Below are 17629 nucleotides of genomic sequence, written 5' to 3'. Positions count from 1 at the left end.
GATTACATTTATATGAACTATCTATGGCAGACAAATCCATAGACAAAGTAAGTATATTAGTAGGGGCACTGGAGGAAAATGAGAGCTGACTGCTAAAAAGAAATGGAGTTTCCTCGTAGGGTGATGAAAATGCTGTAAAAGATAGTGCAGTGATGGCTGCACAACTCTGTGCATATGATTAAAAAACCACTGGTTTGTACATTTTAAATGGGTAAATTGTATGATAAGTGAGTTATATTCAATTAAGCTGTTATAAGAAAAGGACATTTGAAATGTTCACGACATTTAAGAACATGATTCAAGCATGTCATGTAAACTTACCTTGGACACTTCCTCCTTTCCATTATTTTCTCTAATGAATACCTTTTCTAGCTCAGGACTTATTCCTTCTACATTGCAGGGCACACGTGAAACAGATGATTTTGGCACTGATATATTTGACAGTGGCATAGGGACTGATCTTGATCCAGTAGCCTAGAATACAGAAGAAAAGGACATCAAGTATCAAATTGGCCAAAGAAATCAAGAACTAAAGAGTATAAATAAAAATTTAAATAAATTTAAAAATTTAAATTGAAATAAAAATTCAGTGAGCAGAGTTACTTTGGTATTTTCAATTATAATATATATTCAAATACACAGAGAAATTTACTTTCCAAAAGATAAAAAGTAGACTCAAAATAATATTTTATGTAAAAGTGTAATTATAAAATATTTTTACACTTTTTCAAAAGAATGGGAGACAAAATCTTCCATATAGCTTAAACTTCCCCTTTTCTGTTTTTACTGAAAAAGCATAGTTGAAATCATGTAAATTAAGTGTACCATGTGACTATAGATCTCTCTCTGTTTATGTATATAAAAGATTGGTTTCTTGCACTGTGCCAATTTCCTTTTAGTAGTTTTCATTTTCAATTTTGTCAAGTATTTAAGAAAGTCTACTGGATTACTAAGTGATGTGACAAAACTACTATATTAAGTTCAACAACATTCATTTAACAACTTTAATGTTGTATTCAAAGTCCACTGGAATTCTTAAAAATCAATCATCTGTCATAGTTGTCATGAGGAGTGACAAAAAGATAAGCCCATTGATGCTAAAGGAACTTAAACAATGGAAAGAAAATAAGAAAAATAAAGATTAAAAAGATAAAAATAAAAACAATATATGGTCTCTATTATATTCTGAATGATTAAAGTAGGCATATATGACTCATAAAGAGTGAACTGCTACTCACTGATTAGCACATAAATAATAGTTCAAATACTCAGTGCTATGCTCCTGTCATCTGCATACTGTTGCCTGCTAATATCCTGTCTCTTACTGACACATATTAAAGTTAAAACTGTCATATATTTGCTGTTTACTTTAGTAGCAAATATTTTTCTTTCAATACTTTTATGGTTTTTTTACATTTAAAGTTAACCTACCATGATTTATTTTTATGTACAGTATGAGGTAGTATTTTTTTCCCATATAGCTATCAAACTGTGCCAACATTTCTTTATGGCTTCTATATTTAGTTTCTTTGAGCTCTTAGCTGATAATCCCTATACAGACATCCATTTTAATTGCTATGATTTTATAGTACATTTTGGTACCTTGTGGGAAAAACCTTTCCAAGTTTTCTATTAAATAGCATAGTTTTTCTATACTACCTTTGAAAACAACTTTTCAAGTAATAAAACAATACCCTTTAAATATATATATATTAATTTTAATAAATTACAAATTACTATTCAAAAAAATTAACTTTTCACAAATTACAAAGATGTTAAGACTTCCTATTTATGTGGTCTATTTTATATTTCATATTCTCACTAATATCTTAAAAGTTTACATATTTCATTTAATTCTAGGTATTTAATTTTTTTCATTATATGTTCCAACATGTTATTGCTACTTATAACATATGTATTTGGTCTCTACCCCTGATTTCTGACACAAAATTCCTAAAATTCTTGTAATTTCTTGAGTTATAGGGGTACTGAGAGTGTCTTTTATTCTAATACATGGCTTCTGACCTTGGTTCCTGATACAGAGCTCCTAAATCTCAGGAATTTCCTGAGTGATAGGACTGAGAGTCTTTTGTTCTAATGAGGAAACTGTAGGTTCCTAGAGAGCTTCAGAATGGCGCTAGTTACCATACCAGAGAGACCAAACCATGGTTAGAAGTTTGGAACTTTCATCACTAGCCTCCCACCCTCTAGGGAAGGGGAGAAGAGCTGGCGATTGAGTTAATGATAATCAGTCATACCTATTGATGAAACCTCCATAAAATCCCTGAATCTGGAGTTCAAAGAGATTTATCAAGTGTTACATGGCATCTACATTGACCTTAGAGTCAATGAATATACTAGTGCTTTTCCTAATGTTGATTCAGCCCTACATTTGTGAAACAACCCTGTTTGAAATTGTTTGACACACTACTGGGGTTTCTTCTGCTACATTAATGTTTGATCTACTGAGATATACATTAATACTTGTCTACAGTTGCTAAATAAGCAAATAAGCTAGAATTTCAGTTCCGGCCATTATCATCCTTGAAACGGCCACACTCTGTTGGGTCTATTACTCAAAAATTACACTAAGGCCAAAAACCCCAAAAACTTCTTTCAATTTAATGAATAGTAATAACTTGGTGAAGCTGGAGATTTATGTTAATTTTTAAAAAATATTCTAAACTGGTGGGTTGTCCCTTCATAATGAAACTTTTAAAAGGTATTACTCAAACCTGAACAAGAAGTTAGCTTACCTGAGTGTGATTGATTGCTATATGATTGCCATGGAGAGGTGACTGACGATCTTTCTCCTTACTGTGTCGACTACTCTGTTTGCTCCGTTGTAGCTGCTGCCTCAGTTTGGCAATCTGCTTTGGGGCAAAAAGGGAAAACAAGAAGAATACAAAAGTAAATATCAATTTTCAAGTATTTAATTCTTCAATTTTGGGATGTTAACAAAAGATTTTTTCTCAAAGGTTTCAAGGAGAGATAATAAACTACACAGCAATGACTTAATCTTTCAAGATTTTACAATTAAAATTACTGAAAATAAGAACTAAATGCTGTAAGTGCTTCACCTGTACAATTTAAATCATGTTTTTGATACATACATAGGCTAAATTTCCCTGAATTATTTCAGAATTTACTTTTGCAAATATTTTCTTTCTTAAAAGCTCTTTGTAAGGTGAAAAACTAGTATTGCACATGTCTACTGATTAAAGTCAAACCCAATTTATTAATATAGGGATTACATTAGTTTCTAAGTTCCCATCTTCTATAAATAAAATTGATCTGGTTTATTACTTACTTAATAATTTAAAGCGGTAAATCCCACAATGATGAGGAAATCAAAGCAGTGGGTATTAGTAACTTAATAGTATTTAACATCTTATTAACATTACTTTTTAGTCAAGACTTATTTTATCTTCCAGATTTATTGTGATATAATTGACACATAACATGGTATATGTTTAAGGTGTTAGTATGTTAATTTGATAGATATATATGTTGCGAAATCATTACCATCATAGGATTAGCTAAATTCTCTATCCTGTCACTTAATTACCATTTCTTTTTTGTGGAGAGAATATGTATCTATTTTTAGCCATTTTCAAGTATATAACATAATATTACCTACAATCAAAATGTAATTAGATCCCGGAAAATACTCATCTTGTAATTGAATTCTGTACTCTCTGACCAACCCCTATTTCCTCCACCATCCAGTCCCTAGTAACCATCACTTTCTGGGTTTGAGTTTTTTAAATTCCAAATATAAGTGATATGATGCAGTATTTGTCTTTTCCTCTCCAGCCTATCTGATTCAGCATATTGCCCTCATGGTTCATCTATATTATCAATAAATGGCAGGATTTCCTTTCTTTTTGTGGTAAAATAATCCACTGTATATGCACACACACACACACACACACACACACACACACACACACACACACACCCCTCTTCTTTATCCATTCCTCCACTGATGGATATTTGCCTATAGTCACACAATTTTTAAAACCAAATATAATCCAGGGTATGTTCTTCTAAACAAAAAGGTAACTTCTAGGCTTAAGAGATAATTCATCACTGTAATATGGCTGCAAATTTATTAAGCTACTAATAAATCTTAGGTGATATATATTATCTGCTTAAAGTATGCCGGACCAGGAGTAAAATATTCTTGAGCATTTTAAAGAGAAGCATTGGCAATTTGAGTGAGGACATTTAATATTGTAAAAAATTTTCTTGTAAAAGAGATGACATTATTAATCAATTAAAAAATTATTCCTTGATGTCCACTCTCACCACTGCTTTTCAATATAATACTGGAAGTCCTAGCCAGAGCAATAAGACAAGAGAAAGACATCCAAGGAATCCAAATAGGAAAAGAAGAAGTCAAACTATCACTATTTGCAGATGATATGATAATATACATAGAGAACCCCAAAATCTCCACAGAAAAACTAATTCAACTCATCAGTCAGTTCAGTAAAGTGGCAGGATACAAAATCAACACACAAAAGTCAGTAGCCTTCCTATACACAAACAATAAATCTGAAGAAAAATAAATCAAAAAAACCACCCCTTTTATTATTGAAACAAAAAAAATCAAATATTTGGGAATAAATCTAACAAAAGAGGTAAAGGACCTATACAAAGAAAACTATAAAACACTGTTAAAAGAAATAGAAGAAGACACAAAGAAATGGAAAGACATCCCCTGCTCATGGATTGGAAGAATAAACATTATTAAAATGGCCATCCTACCAAAAGCAATATACAGATTCAATGCTATTCCAATCAAAATCTCAATGGCATTCTTCAAAGAAATAGAACAATTATTGATGAAATTCATATGGAATCACCAAAAACCCCGAATAGCCAAAGCTCTACTGAAAAAAAAAAAAAGGAAATGGAGGCATCAAACTCCCAGACTTCAAACTATACTACAAAGCCATAATCATCAAAACTGCATGGTATTGGAACAAGAACAGACATACAGACCAATGGAATCGAATAGAAAATCCAGAAATAAACCCACAGATTTATGGTCAACTAATCTTTGACAAAGGAGCAAAGACTATGCATTGGAGCAAAGAAAGTTTGTTCAATAAATGGTGCTGGGAAAACTGGGTCGCTACATGCAAAAGAATGAAGCTTGACCACTACCTCACACCATACACAAAAATCAACTCAAAATGGATTAAAGAACTAGACATAAGACCTGAAACCATAAAATACATAGAAGGAAATATAGGTGAAACACTACGGGATTTGCACATCAAAGACATCTTTACAGACACATCACCCAAAGCAGTGATAGTGAAGACAAAGATAAACAGCTGGGGCTACATCAAATTAAAGAGCTTCTGCACAGCAAAAGAGACAATAACAAAAACAAAGAGAAACCCCACCAACTGGGAGAACATTTTTGCACCCAACACTAATGATAAAGGACTGATCACAAAAATCTGCAAAGAGCTGATGAGACTCAGCAACAACAAAGAAAATAATCCAGTCAAAAAATGGGCAGAAGAGCTAAAAAGAAACTTCTCTGAAGAGGAAATGCAAATGGCCAACAGACATATGAAAAAATGTTCAACATCACTTGCAATCAGGGAAATGCAAATCAAAACTACCATGAGATACCATCTCACACCAGTGAGAATGGCACATATTAAAAAAACTAGCAACAACAAATGTTGGCGAGGATGTGGAGAAAAAGGAACTCTTCTGCACTGTTGGTGGGAGTGCAAACTGGTCCAACCACTATTGAGAGCTGTGTGGAGATTCCTCAACCTGCTAAAGAAGGAGCTTCCCTATGATCCAGCAATTCCACTCCTAGGTATTTACCCAAAGGACACAGAAACATCAATTCCAAAGAGCACCTGCACCCCTATGTTTATAGCAGCACTGTTTACAATAGCTAAGCTTTGGAAACAACCCAAATGCCCAAAAGTAGATGACTGGATCAAGAAGATGTGGTACATATATACCATGGAATATTACTCAGCATTCAAAAAAGATAAACACATGCAATTTGCAGCAACATGGATGGCGCTGGAAGGGATCATGCTCAGCGAAATAAGCCAAAAAGAAAAAGAAAAATACCAGATGGTCTCACTCATAGCAGGAATCTAGAAAACTTAAATAAGGGACCAGGAAAATGAATATAAGAAAGTGAAAATCAAAATCAACAAAAAAACTATGAACCAGAGACACTTTTTGGGGGGTGGGGCGGGAGGGGAAGGATTGGGGTCAGAATGGGGCGTTTGCAATTGTATGGGGGAATATAAAAATAAAATTTAAGATTAAAAAAAATAAATAAATAAATAAAAAAACAAAAAAACAAATTATTCCTTGAACACTTACAGTGAACCCAGTTTTATGTTACTTAGTGGGAAAAGTGCAAATATAAAATCTGTAATATCACTTTTCTCAAAGAGATAAAGGGACAAACAGAAGAGAAACAATATAAAAGAAAGGAAAACACAGAAACAACACAATAATTTACATCTTTTCATTTATATTAAAATCCTCAATTTTATTTAAGCTTTTTAAAAGTTCTTTGTATTTATGGATCGTTCACAAAATGTTCTTGCATGATATACAAACAAAATTGTCTATGTTAATATGTATTCCCTGCTCTCTGTTAAATGACATAATTTTCTTCTGGAGAACATTAATTTTCATGAGAAAAGGAATCAAAATTAGTAGATAATCATTATAAATCAAGACCAATTACTCTCTCTGATAAAAAAATAGAATTTCAAAGTGTACAAGTCATTTAATTAGGATAGAGGTATAAAATTGTTTTCTGAATATTAATGATGTTTTAGTAGTGTTTCAAAACTGGCAAGAACTTGTATAAGAACTCATAATGCCAAGGGATTAATCAAGGTAATTTGTACCTTTTCATTTTTAAAATAATCCTTAAAAATAAACAAAAATAATCTAAAAATTGATCAACCACCCCATTTTTAAAGACCTTTGAGACATAAAAAGAAGCCAGTAAGTTTTTTGTTCTACGCATGGTACACACCTTACTTTGGTTAGAATACCAACTTACAATGTGTGACCTCATACTTTTCATGCTATTATTTATTCATTTTTGGAATGTAACACAGGGATGTTCCTGTTAACACTAAAAGAGATTTGGGTAAAGGGGGAGCCCTTCTAAATATGTATACTTGAAACATTCATATTTTGTGCATGAACTAGGTGAGATGAAAGTAGACACAAAGGTGTCCATGGGAAGAAGGGGCAAAGGAGATGTACTCACACAGCCCTCTCACCTTCTTCACAGCTCTGACCCTCTAAGTTAGCTTCTTTAAGTCCACTTTCCATCACATCACACAGAAGCTCCTCATCCTCACTTTGGTGGAATGACCCATACTACTTACTATGATGAAATACCCAACATGATCTTCCTTTACAAGGGGGACACTAAGTTTTATTTACTGGATTTTTGAAAAACTAAATTGTATTTACTTTGTGATTCTAAATATTCATTAGCTGCTCGGTGGCCTTAAAAAAAAAAACAACAACAACAACAAAACCTTGAGGGAATTATGCTGAATGAAATAAGTGAGACAGAAAAAGACAAATACTGTATAATCTCACTTATATGTAGAATCCTAAAAACTCATTGAAACTGCAGACTTGTAGAGTCCAGGAGGAGGGAAGAGTAGGGGAGAGGAGGAGCAGGGATATAAAAAATGGACAAGAGGGTCAAGGGTGACATGCTTTCAGTTACAAGATGAATAATTTCTGGGGATAAATAACTGGTGAGTGATTAAAAATACTGTTATGTATATATTTGAAAGGTGCTAAAAGTAGATCTAAAAAGTTCTCACCACATACAAAAAACATTAACTGTGAGGTGTTGAATGGGTTAACTAACCTTATGTGGTAACCGTTTCATAGCATATACACGTCATACCATCACATAGTATATCTTACACATACACAATGTTGTATGTTAATTCTATCTCAATAAAGCTGAAAGACAAAAGTAAACAGAAAGGAGAGCAGTCTTCTTTTAACATCAAAGGGGTCCCAAAAGCATGCTAACTCCAAAATTTAAAAAGATTAGGGAATAAGTGAATAAATCATAAAGAAGAAATAATAATTGTAGAGAGAAGAATTAGCAAAAATAATCATTTGTGAAATCTGGAGGAAAATCAGGACTTAAAATCTCAGAACTAGGAACAATTTTGTTGTACATTTTGGGAAACTTGTTATTTATTCCCCTTGTGTATTTGCTATAGTTATCCTGTTTGTTTGCTCTGCTACTGTTAACATTTAAGAACAAAATAAAACTCAACTCAACTTGCAGCCTCAAAAGACTGGTCGAGTGAGTACTTTAGGCTCAGGGACCATCAGGGACTGAAACTCCAAGAGGGAAATATTTCTCAGTAGGCAAGGGAAATGAGAAATCTTAACCTATAAGGGCTAAATGGTAGCAGTGTTATGAGAAGCACGATTGTGGGCTTTCCAAAAAGAAGGAAAAAAAAAGTGAGATGAGAACTATCCTAAAACTAAGAAAAGGACACTTTGCCACCTGCTTCTATGTGAATTATCTTTTATTTTTCAATAGAAGAAATGGTTACTATTACCATTTCCATAGTACAGGTAAGAAAATTGAGTCGTAGAAAGATTAAAGAGTTTGCTAAAATTCACAGTTAAGTGATGAAACAAGTATTTGAACTTGAATTCCAGAGTGTTCTCTTAACCATTATTCCATATTGCCTGAAGAATCAAGTTAGTAGCTCATAAAGAGATAAAGAAATCTTACAAAGAATGAAGAGACATACAAATGAAATGAAAATTTGACACCAGCTGAACTAACAAAAAAAAAAAACCAATTACTAAGGATATTAATTCAACAAATTTTTCTGAAAATATGGTTTGAGTAGTGATGAATCTCAAATTGCTATTCCTGAGAATATGTGACTAATTTTAATATTTAAAAAAGTCAGTGTCTCAAAAGAAAGGTTCTGCAGTCTAACAACAAATTTTATATGTTATATTTCATGACAGCATTAAAAGGAACTTAAAGTACAATAGTACTTAATCTAACACTAAAAATAAAATTTAAAATTTCTTGCCTTTCCACATATATATTAACAGCAGGCAAACCATAATGAATGAATTGCTATTCATTCAACTCCACATGATTTTCAAATGAACATAGGCATATGCATGCATGCACAAATGTGCACACACGGCGAGCACATACAAACACATGCACATGCATAGGGCAGGGTCACCTGAATGCCCATCAGCCCCTACATGCCCACAGACCTATAAGATGCACCATGCAGACTCATACAAATCCACTAATCCAGAAACAAGAGACATATGCCACATAAAGATTCATCTTCAGAGATGTAATTACTTTGGGAGAGTTCTCATACACATAAAATATGTTTTAATAAGAAGTGTATTTACAACTATCAATAAGGCATTATCTGTCAACTGGTGCATTAGCAACACTAGACTGACATTTAAAAAAACTTGATTCCTTAATCTTACTATAACTGCTTTGTAAATGAGGAAACAACTCTCAAAAAAACCTTCTCAATAAACACCATGAAAAATGAAAGACTCAGTCCTTTAGTCTTTAATTCTAACATTTTTCTATTACCTACAATGCTGCTGAAAGTCATACTATGTTAACGTGTAACTTCAAATTATTATCAAGTTACTATGTATTGACTCATAATCTCAACCACTTTGCAAAATAACTTCCTTTCTTAATGGTGAAGCTATTGCAAGATGTAAAACTGAAACTAAGATGAACAAAAATTTGATGAAGCAACTAACTGACCTACATGCTAACCTACTATAAATTTCTATTTTTCCTCAGCTCTTTGTATGACATAAAAATTGTTCTCATTATGTCCAATTTAAACAATACAAAATTATGAAACATGTTTATAATTCAACTTAATGTGAGTAGAGATAGAGAACTTATTGGATAAATATATATATATTATAAGATTTATCACATAATTCCTTCAATTTCAAAAGTAAAATCAAATCCAAGTTCTCTAGAATGCTCTCTTTTAGGTCCAGAGAAAATATTATTACAATTATTTTTTAACACCACAAATTAACAGAATATTTGGGCATAAAGTACACTTTTTGGAGAGTTAAAAGGAAACTTTTATTCTCCTTACTTTAAAAAGGGAGACCACATCAATAAAATTAATCACTACTTGACCAGAAGAGAAAAGAACCCTTAATCATTTCACTTATTGGCTAGCATAGTTCCCTCAAAAAAAAAAAAAAAATGTCAATGAGAGGAGAATTGTGTTGAGGTAAAGAAACAAAACATCATTTTCTTCTTTCCACTGACGACTTAAGAATAATAAACCCACCCTTTCAGGTTTGTTGTTTTTTTTTTTTAAGATTTCTTTTTTTGAATGGAGTGACTGGTTTAAAAAACTGTAAGACTTAAAAGGTACAGGTTCACACCTCCTCAGAAGCATGTTACCACACCACACCCACCACCAAAGGATACATGATCCTCCACCACACTCCCCCCTCCCTTTGCTTCCCACTTCTATCCTCCCCCTCTGATAGACTCACTTCTACAGTCAGATTTCTAGGGTTTGTTTTGATTTAGTTTTTTCTGTTCATTTGTTTTGTTTCTCTACATTTCACATGAGGGAAATCATCTGGTATTTTTCTCTCTCACTTATTTTGCTTTAGCATAATCTCTTCCAGCTAATCCATGTTGTCACAAGTGGCAAGAGTTCATCTTTTTTTTTTTAATAGCTGAGTAGTATTTCATTGTGTGTATGTGTATATATATATATATATATATATATATATACGCATATGTGTGTATGTGAGATTAATACACACATCTATTCTGGAGCACTTAGCCAAATTTCCATATCTTAGCTATTACAAATAGTGCTACAATGAACACAGGAGTGTGTATAACCCTTCAAATTATTATTTCTGCATTCTTTAAGTAGATACCTAGGAATGCAACTGCTGGATCATATGGGAAACCTGTTTTTAACATTGTGAAAACCTCCATGCTGTTTTCCATGGGAGCTGGACAAATCTACTTTTTCACCAACAGTATACCAGGATTCCTACTTCTCTACACCTTTAACACTTGCTGTTCCTAGACTTTTTGTTATGGGTCATTCTCCCAAGTAGGAGCTGGTATCTCAACATCATTCATTTTGATTTTATTTTGCAGCTAAAAGATAAACAATTTTTTTTAATGTGCCCATTAGCCATCTGCACATTTTCTCTGTAGAAATGTCTATTTAGCCCTTCTGCCCAGTTTTTATTGGGGTATTTGTTTCTTTTTGTTGACTTGTATGAATTCTTTATAGATTTGAAATTAGCCTCTTCTCAGATGTATCATGTGCAAATATTTTTTGCCATTCGGTAGTGTGTCTCTTCTTTATAATGATCATTTCTTTACTGTGCAGAAGCTTTTTAGTTTGATGTACTACCATATATTTTTTTTAAATCTTTGCTTTTGTTTCTCTTACCATGGGAGGCAAGTCCTCAAAGACATCTCTGAAGCCAATGTCCTGAGCTATTTTGCCAATGTTTTCTTCTATCTATTTTATGGTTTTAGTCTTCTATCTATTCTGAGTTAATTTCTGGTCCAATTTTATTCTTTTGCATGTGGCTGTCTGGTTTTCCCAACACCATTTGTCGAAGAGACTTTCCTTTCTCCACTTTATACTCTTGGCTCTTTTGCTGTAGATTAACTATCCATATAAATTCAGGTAATAAATCCACCCTTTCCAATTTATCTTTATCAAAATCAGAAACAGTAAAAATATATATATAAAGCAAGTGGTCCTTTATCATTCTGCCTATTCTTATTTATTCCTGTTCTTATTGCAAGTTACTATTTCATTTGAAATTCTTAATAGTTTCATTTATAAATTCTTTGTTTCTATTTAAATTCTTTCTGTGGATTGTGTTCTTATTCTTATTTCTTTAGATGCTAATGATCCTATTTTATGTATCTGCTGTCATTTATGTCAATAGATTTCCCTACATACCCTAAAACATTTGATTGCAAGTTCACCTTATGTGAGCGTTCTACCCTTTGTTGCTCAGACTAGCCCTCTGGAGCTGCACATCTCAGAGCAGGTCTTAAATTAGGAAGACTGGAGTTGTGGTCCCACATGGGTAGAGCTCTATTCCAGATGTCACATCTACACACAGCATATGGTTACTATTTCCATTTCTGCATAGTTGCCTCTCTGGCCCACAGGAAAACACCAACAGGTGGAATTATTTCCAGTCTGGTTTTACTGACTAGAAACATGGCCTCCGCTCTCCACTTTATGTAGTTCTAATGTCCCGCCATTTGCAAGACACATTGGGCCCCTTAAAATGTACAGAAATGTACACTCTCTTAAATTTGGTTTTAAAACCTTCTTTTCAAATACGAGCCAACACAGCAAAGGTTTCTGTGATAAAGACACCATCAGCATCCACTCGTCACTAAGGTTTTCCTTTCTATTCATAGTCTGAAGGTGTTTTCCTTGTGTAGATGTAGCTGGAAATAGATACATATATTTGCATATAAACACATACACATACATATTTGCTTATGTGAAAACTTTCACATTGCATTTCTGTAAGCTTGGAGCAAAGTGGTGGCAGCTTATACAGGTGTTTTCACTGATATTTTAATCAGAAATCCAGATGTAAATTTTTTTGTGAAGGATTAACATTATTTCTTCATTGAAATTTTAACAAATTCAGTAAACTGATCCTAAGAATTTCTTTGTGGGAAGACTTAAAATTATTCACACAATTTTAAAATTTGTTATATGTCTATTAACTTTTCCTATTTTTTAAATCAGTTTTGATTTTTTTCTGATTTTTAGAAATTCATCTATTCCATGTTAGTTTCTAAACTGATGACATAAGCTGACCATAGATCTGAGAGGATCCAGGAGGTGAAAGGGAGAAGAGAAAATGAAGGGTGGGCTGGGGGCAGGGCACAATGGACTATGGGTAGTCTGGTGGTGGGAGAACTATGGTGACTATTCCTGAAAGAAGAAATCCTATATTGTGAAAAAATTAACAAAAATAGAAAATAATGGTACTTTATTAAATAAATAAAATTTTACATATGATGACATAAGGTTGATCCTAACATTTCTTTAAAACACTTATAAGTTCTGAAAGGTTGGTAGTAATGCCATTCCTGTCACAACTGCGATAATCCTAATCTTTACTTTTACTTCTATAGCTTCAATGATTTTTCTCTAATATTCTTCTATTTATTGATAGCTATATACTTTCTTTTATCTCCTTCCTCTGCTTGCTTTTAGTCTATAGTTCTCTTATTTTTCCAGTTTTTAAGATGGACGCTTAGGAAATAATGTTTTTCTCTGTCTTTTTTTGTATACACATTTGAAGGCATAAATTTTTCTTGAAGCACCAATTTAGCAACACACATAAACTCTTTTTTTTTTTTTTTTAGATTGACTTATTTATTTATACAAGCACTGGGTACAGTCAGAAGCGCGGGAGGGTGAGAGAATTCACCAGAGCCAGAACAGGGAGCAGAACAGGCAGAAGGACCGAAGTACACTACTGAGGGGAGCAGTGGGCGGCAGGAGAGGTCTGCACGCCATGTGGGACCCTCGCTGGTGGCCGGGGATTGAACCGGTGCTTCAGAGGTTGCAGGCAGCTTTGCAGCTCAGCGTTCAACTGCTGCACCACCAGGGGAGGCCCAGCACACATAAATTCTAAGTTTTGTTTTCATTCATTTAAAAATACTTTTAAATGTCTCTGAGTTTATTAGAATTTGGAGTTTTCTATGATTTCTTTCTGTTACATAATTTCAATCTTTTGTAATCTTGTGAACCTTGTTTTATGGGCCAGGAAATGGTCTAACCTAGAAAATATTTCATGCATGCTTAGTATTCTGCAGTCACTGGTGAAGTTTTCTATATATGTCAATTAGGTCAAGTTGATTGATGATGGTGTTAAAGTCTTTTATCTCCTTGCTGGTATTCTGTCTAGTTAGTTTTTCTATCAAGATTGAGAACGAGATGTGGAAAAACTTCAGTTACTATTGTGGAAACTGTTTCTCTTTCACAGATTTTGTTTCATGCATTTTGGGACAGTTAGATATACACACATCTATGACTGTCATATCTTCCTGATGTGTCAACCATTTTATCAAGATATAATGTCCCTATTTGCATTAATATGTCTTTTCTTAAAGTCTATTTTGTTTCTTAAGCTTTCTTATCATTACCATTTTCACTGAACATCTTTTCTCATTTTTTTACTTCCAACCAATTTTTGTCTTTGACTCTACTATGTTTTTTATGGAGGCAAACAGTTGAGTGTTGCTTTTTTATCCCGACAATCTCAGTCCCATTCATGACTAAGGTAATTATTTATAGTTGGATTTACTTCTGCCATTTTGCTATTCCTTTTCTGTAACATCTTTTTTAAGTCCTCTGTCTCTCCCTTTCTGCTTTCTTTTGTGATGAATTTTAGTACAACATTTTAATCCCTCTTAGATGTTTTTATTTATTTTTCAGAGTGCTTTAGAGCTTATAATATGCATCTTAATTTATCAGTCTACTTCAAAATAATACTTAATTCCAGTATATAGAAACAATACTCCAGTATGTCCTTTTCCCTGTCGCTCTCCTGTGTTATAACATATATGTACAGATACATACATCATGTATATATTTTATAAACCTAAGTGTTACTGTTTATATGACCTTTTGTGATTTACATGGTAAAATAAAAAAATTATTTACAGGCTCTTATATTAACCACATATTTATCATTCACAGTACTCTTCAATTCTTATGAATTTGATTAACATCTAGAATCATTTCCTTTCAGTCTGAAGGATTTCCTTTAGTATTTCTTATAAGACAGTCTATTAGCAGGAAATTCTCTCAGGCTTTGTTTATCTGGGAATAGTTTATTTCACCTTTATTTTAGAAGACTAAATTGTCTAGATAGGGAATGTCTGATTGATAGTTTTTTTCTTTCATCACTATGACTATATCATAACATAGTTACTGTTTCTGATGACAAGACAGTTGTTAATGATACTTATTACTGGTCCCTTAATATAATAAGTCATTTTCTTCTTCTCTATTTCAAGATTTTCTCTTTTCCTTCGGTTTTCAACAATTTAACTGTGATGGATCTATGTGTGGCTCTCACTGTGTTTCCCTACTTGGTGTTTGTTGAGCTTCTTGTTTTTCATCACATATGGTAAGTTTTCTGCCATTACTTCTTCAAATATTTTTAAAGTCCCTTCTTTCTCCTCTCCCCTGGGTCTTCCATGATATATGTGCTTGTATTTATTTTCCCACAGATCTCTGAGGTTCTTTTGACTTTTTGTTAATCTTTTTCCCTCTGTTCATCATGGCATACAGATTCTATTGACCTATATTCAAATACACTGTTTCTTATGCCATCTTAAATCTGCTATTAAATCCATGTGGATAATTTTTAATATTGTTACTATACCTCTCAACTCTAGAAGTCTGTGTCTTTTTAATAATAACTATCTCTTTGTGAAAATTCTTTATTCATAAAGTCACTGTTGTTCTACTTCTCTTTAATACTTTAAACATGGTTTCCTTCAGTTCTCTGAACATACTTACAGCTGCTTTGATGTTTTTGTCTGCTAACACCAACATATGGAGACACTTTAGTTTCTACTGACGGCTTTATTCTCACATATGACATACTTTCTGTTTCTTTGCGTATCTCTACATTTTTTGTTGAATGTTGGACATCTCTAGACTTTTATTTCCCTTGAGAGGTGCTGCTTATCTATTTGTGCTTTAGAAACTTGATAAATTTAAGTCTTTCCCTGCAATATTTGGCCACAATGTCTCTACTCTTTTATTCCTCCCCCACAATTTTTCTTTTTCTCTTTTCTTTCTAAATGCTGGATTTTTAAGACCTTTTAAGCTAGTTTCCAGTGTTCACCTTAGTGTGAACTGATGAAAGAACTTATTCAACATTTCAGTCAAGTGAAGCTACCACATGAATGGGAGGGGATTTGTATGTGGAATGAGGAGAGCATTGAAAGTTTAGTTGTTGTTTTTTTTTTTTTAAGATTTATTAATTTATTTATACAAGCACTGGGTACAGTCAGAAGTGCAGGAGGGTGAGAGGATTCACCAGAGCCAGAGCAGGGAGAAGAGGCAGAAGGACCAAAGTACACTGCTGAGGGGAGCAGTGGGCGCGGCAGGAGAGATCTGCATGCCATGTGGGACCCTCGCAGGCGCAGGCGGCCGGGGATCAAACCGGTGCTGCAGAGGCTGCGGGCAGCTCGCAGCCCAGCGCTCAACCGCTGCGCCACCAGGGGAGGCCCAAAAGTTTAGGTTTTTTAAAGTTGACCTCAGCTTTTATTACCATTAACCCATTTCAAGTTTGTACATGTCCACAGCTTCCAGTCATCCTGGAATATGTGGTTAATTTATATCAAGCACCCATGACTATCTTAACTCCTAGAAGTCTCTATAAAACCCTGCTACTCTGTGAGTCTGTTGCTTTCCCCATATTGGACTCTAATCTTAGGCTAAATAAGCCATCAGCCCTCCCTGTTCATCTGCAACTAAGATAAATACTTTAATCTACAACACTCCCTATCAAATTCTCTTTCTCCAGTGGGGATAGCAAAACTTCTGGATTTCAAGTCCACCCCATAATGGGTAATATGCTATGGCAACAAAGTTGGGGATGAGGAAAATAGAGAAAGGAGAAGCAACATATTAGAACACCACAAACTTGAGTTATATTTACTTGAAGTCCAGCAATTATAATGAAGACAGCAACACAATTTGTTTGGTTGACTTCCAGAGTACTGCATTACTTGTTCTGACAGTTCTGTCTAGATTTATTGGTTACTTTGTGAGTAATCACATCTCTCACTCAGTCCTGTCAGTGATTTCTTTTTTCAATTGTGTATGTCATGTGTTGCTATAGTCCAAAATTGAACTATAACTCTGAGATTACTTTTAGCTCTGAGATAAAAACTGCTAGCTCACTTTCTTATTCATATCTATGTAGAGATATGTAGCCCTTTTACCTAGACATGTTAGTCTAGCGTAACTAGTGTAAAAGTGATTTTGGGAAAATATTTTGCATATATACATATATATATATGTTTGTATGCAAGGTAAATAGGAGTTGAGGATCTTTCTAAATCAATAGAGAATACAATAGGAAGCACAGTATATGAGAGATACTGACAATCCATTGTATAGAAAATGAAACTAAGGGATAAGGAAACTATACATGAAAAATACCTGAGAGAAATGTCACTGTTTACCCTAGAGAAAAATGACATATATCTACCCTTGCAAATATTTAAAGCAGACTTAATTGATATTGATAGAGTATAGTATCAAAACCAATGGTTATAATTTTGAGTTTAATATACAAAAAAAACCCTAACAACTTTAAACCAACTGAATTTATTTGATTCTCCTGCAAAGTAATGAGCTGTCGTAATGTGAATCCTCAAAAAGACCAGATAAACTCAAATCTAAATTACTATAATTTAGAAAACAAATAAGCAAGAATTTAGATGAAAGCAGATTATACTGGAGAATATTAA

General features: G+C 33.4%; 1 protein-coding gene across 1 annotated transcript in view; it reads right to left on the bottom strand.

Annotated features, from left to right (window-relative positions):
• The window catches only part of GLCCI1 (glucocorticoid induced 1), a 93610-nt gene that overhangs the window by 19387 nt on the left and 56594 nt on the right, over positions 1–17629 (bottom strand). Inside the window, 2 exon segments of the mRNA XM_037508213.2 lie at positions 322–474; positions 2757–2873. Of these exon segments, the coding sequence (XP_037364110.1) occupies positions 322–474; positions 2757–2873 (270 nt within the window).

This window comes from Talpa occidentalis, unplaced genomic scaffold (assembly GCF_014898055.3).
Source record: "Talpa occidentalis isolate TD23 unplaced genomic scaffold, MPIMG_talOcc4v2.1, whole genome shotgun sequence".
In the NCBI taxonomy this organism is placed as follows: domain Eukaryota; kingdom Metazoa; phylum Chordata; class Mammalia; order Eulipotyphla; family Talpidae; genus Talpa; species Talpa occidentalis.
The sequence above is the reverse complement of the archived record's forward strand: the minus strand, read 5'-3'. Positions and strand labels throughout refer to the sequence as shown.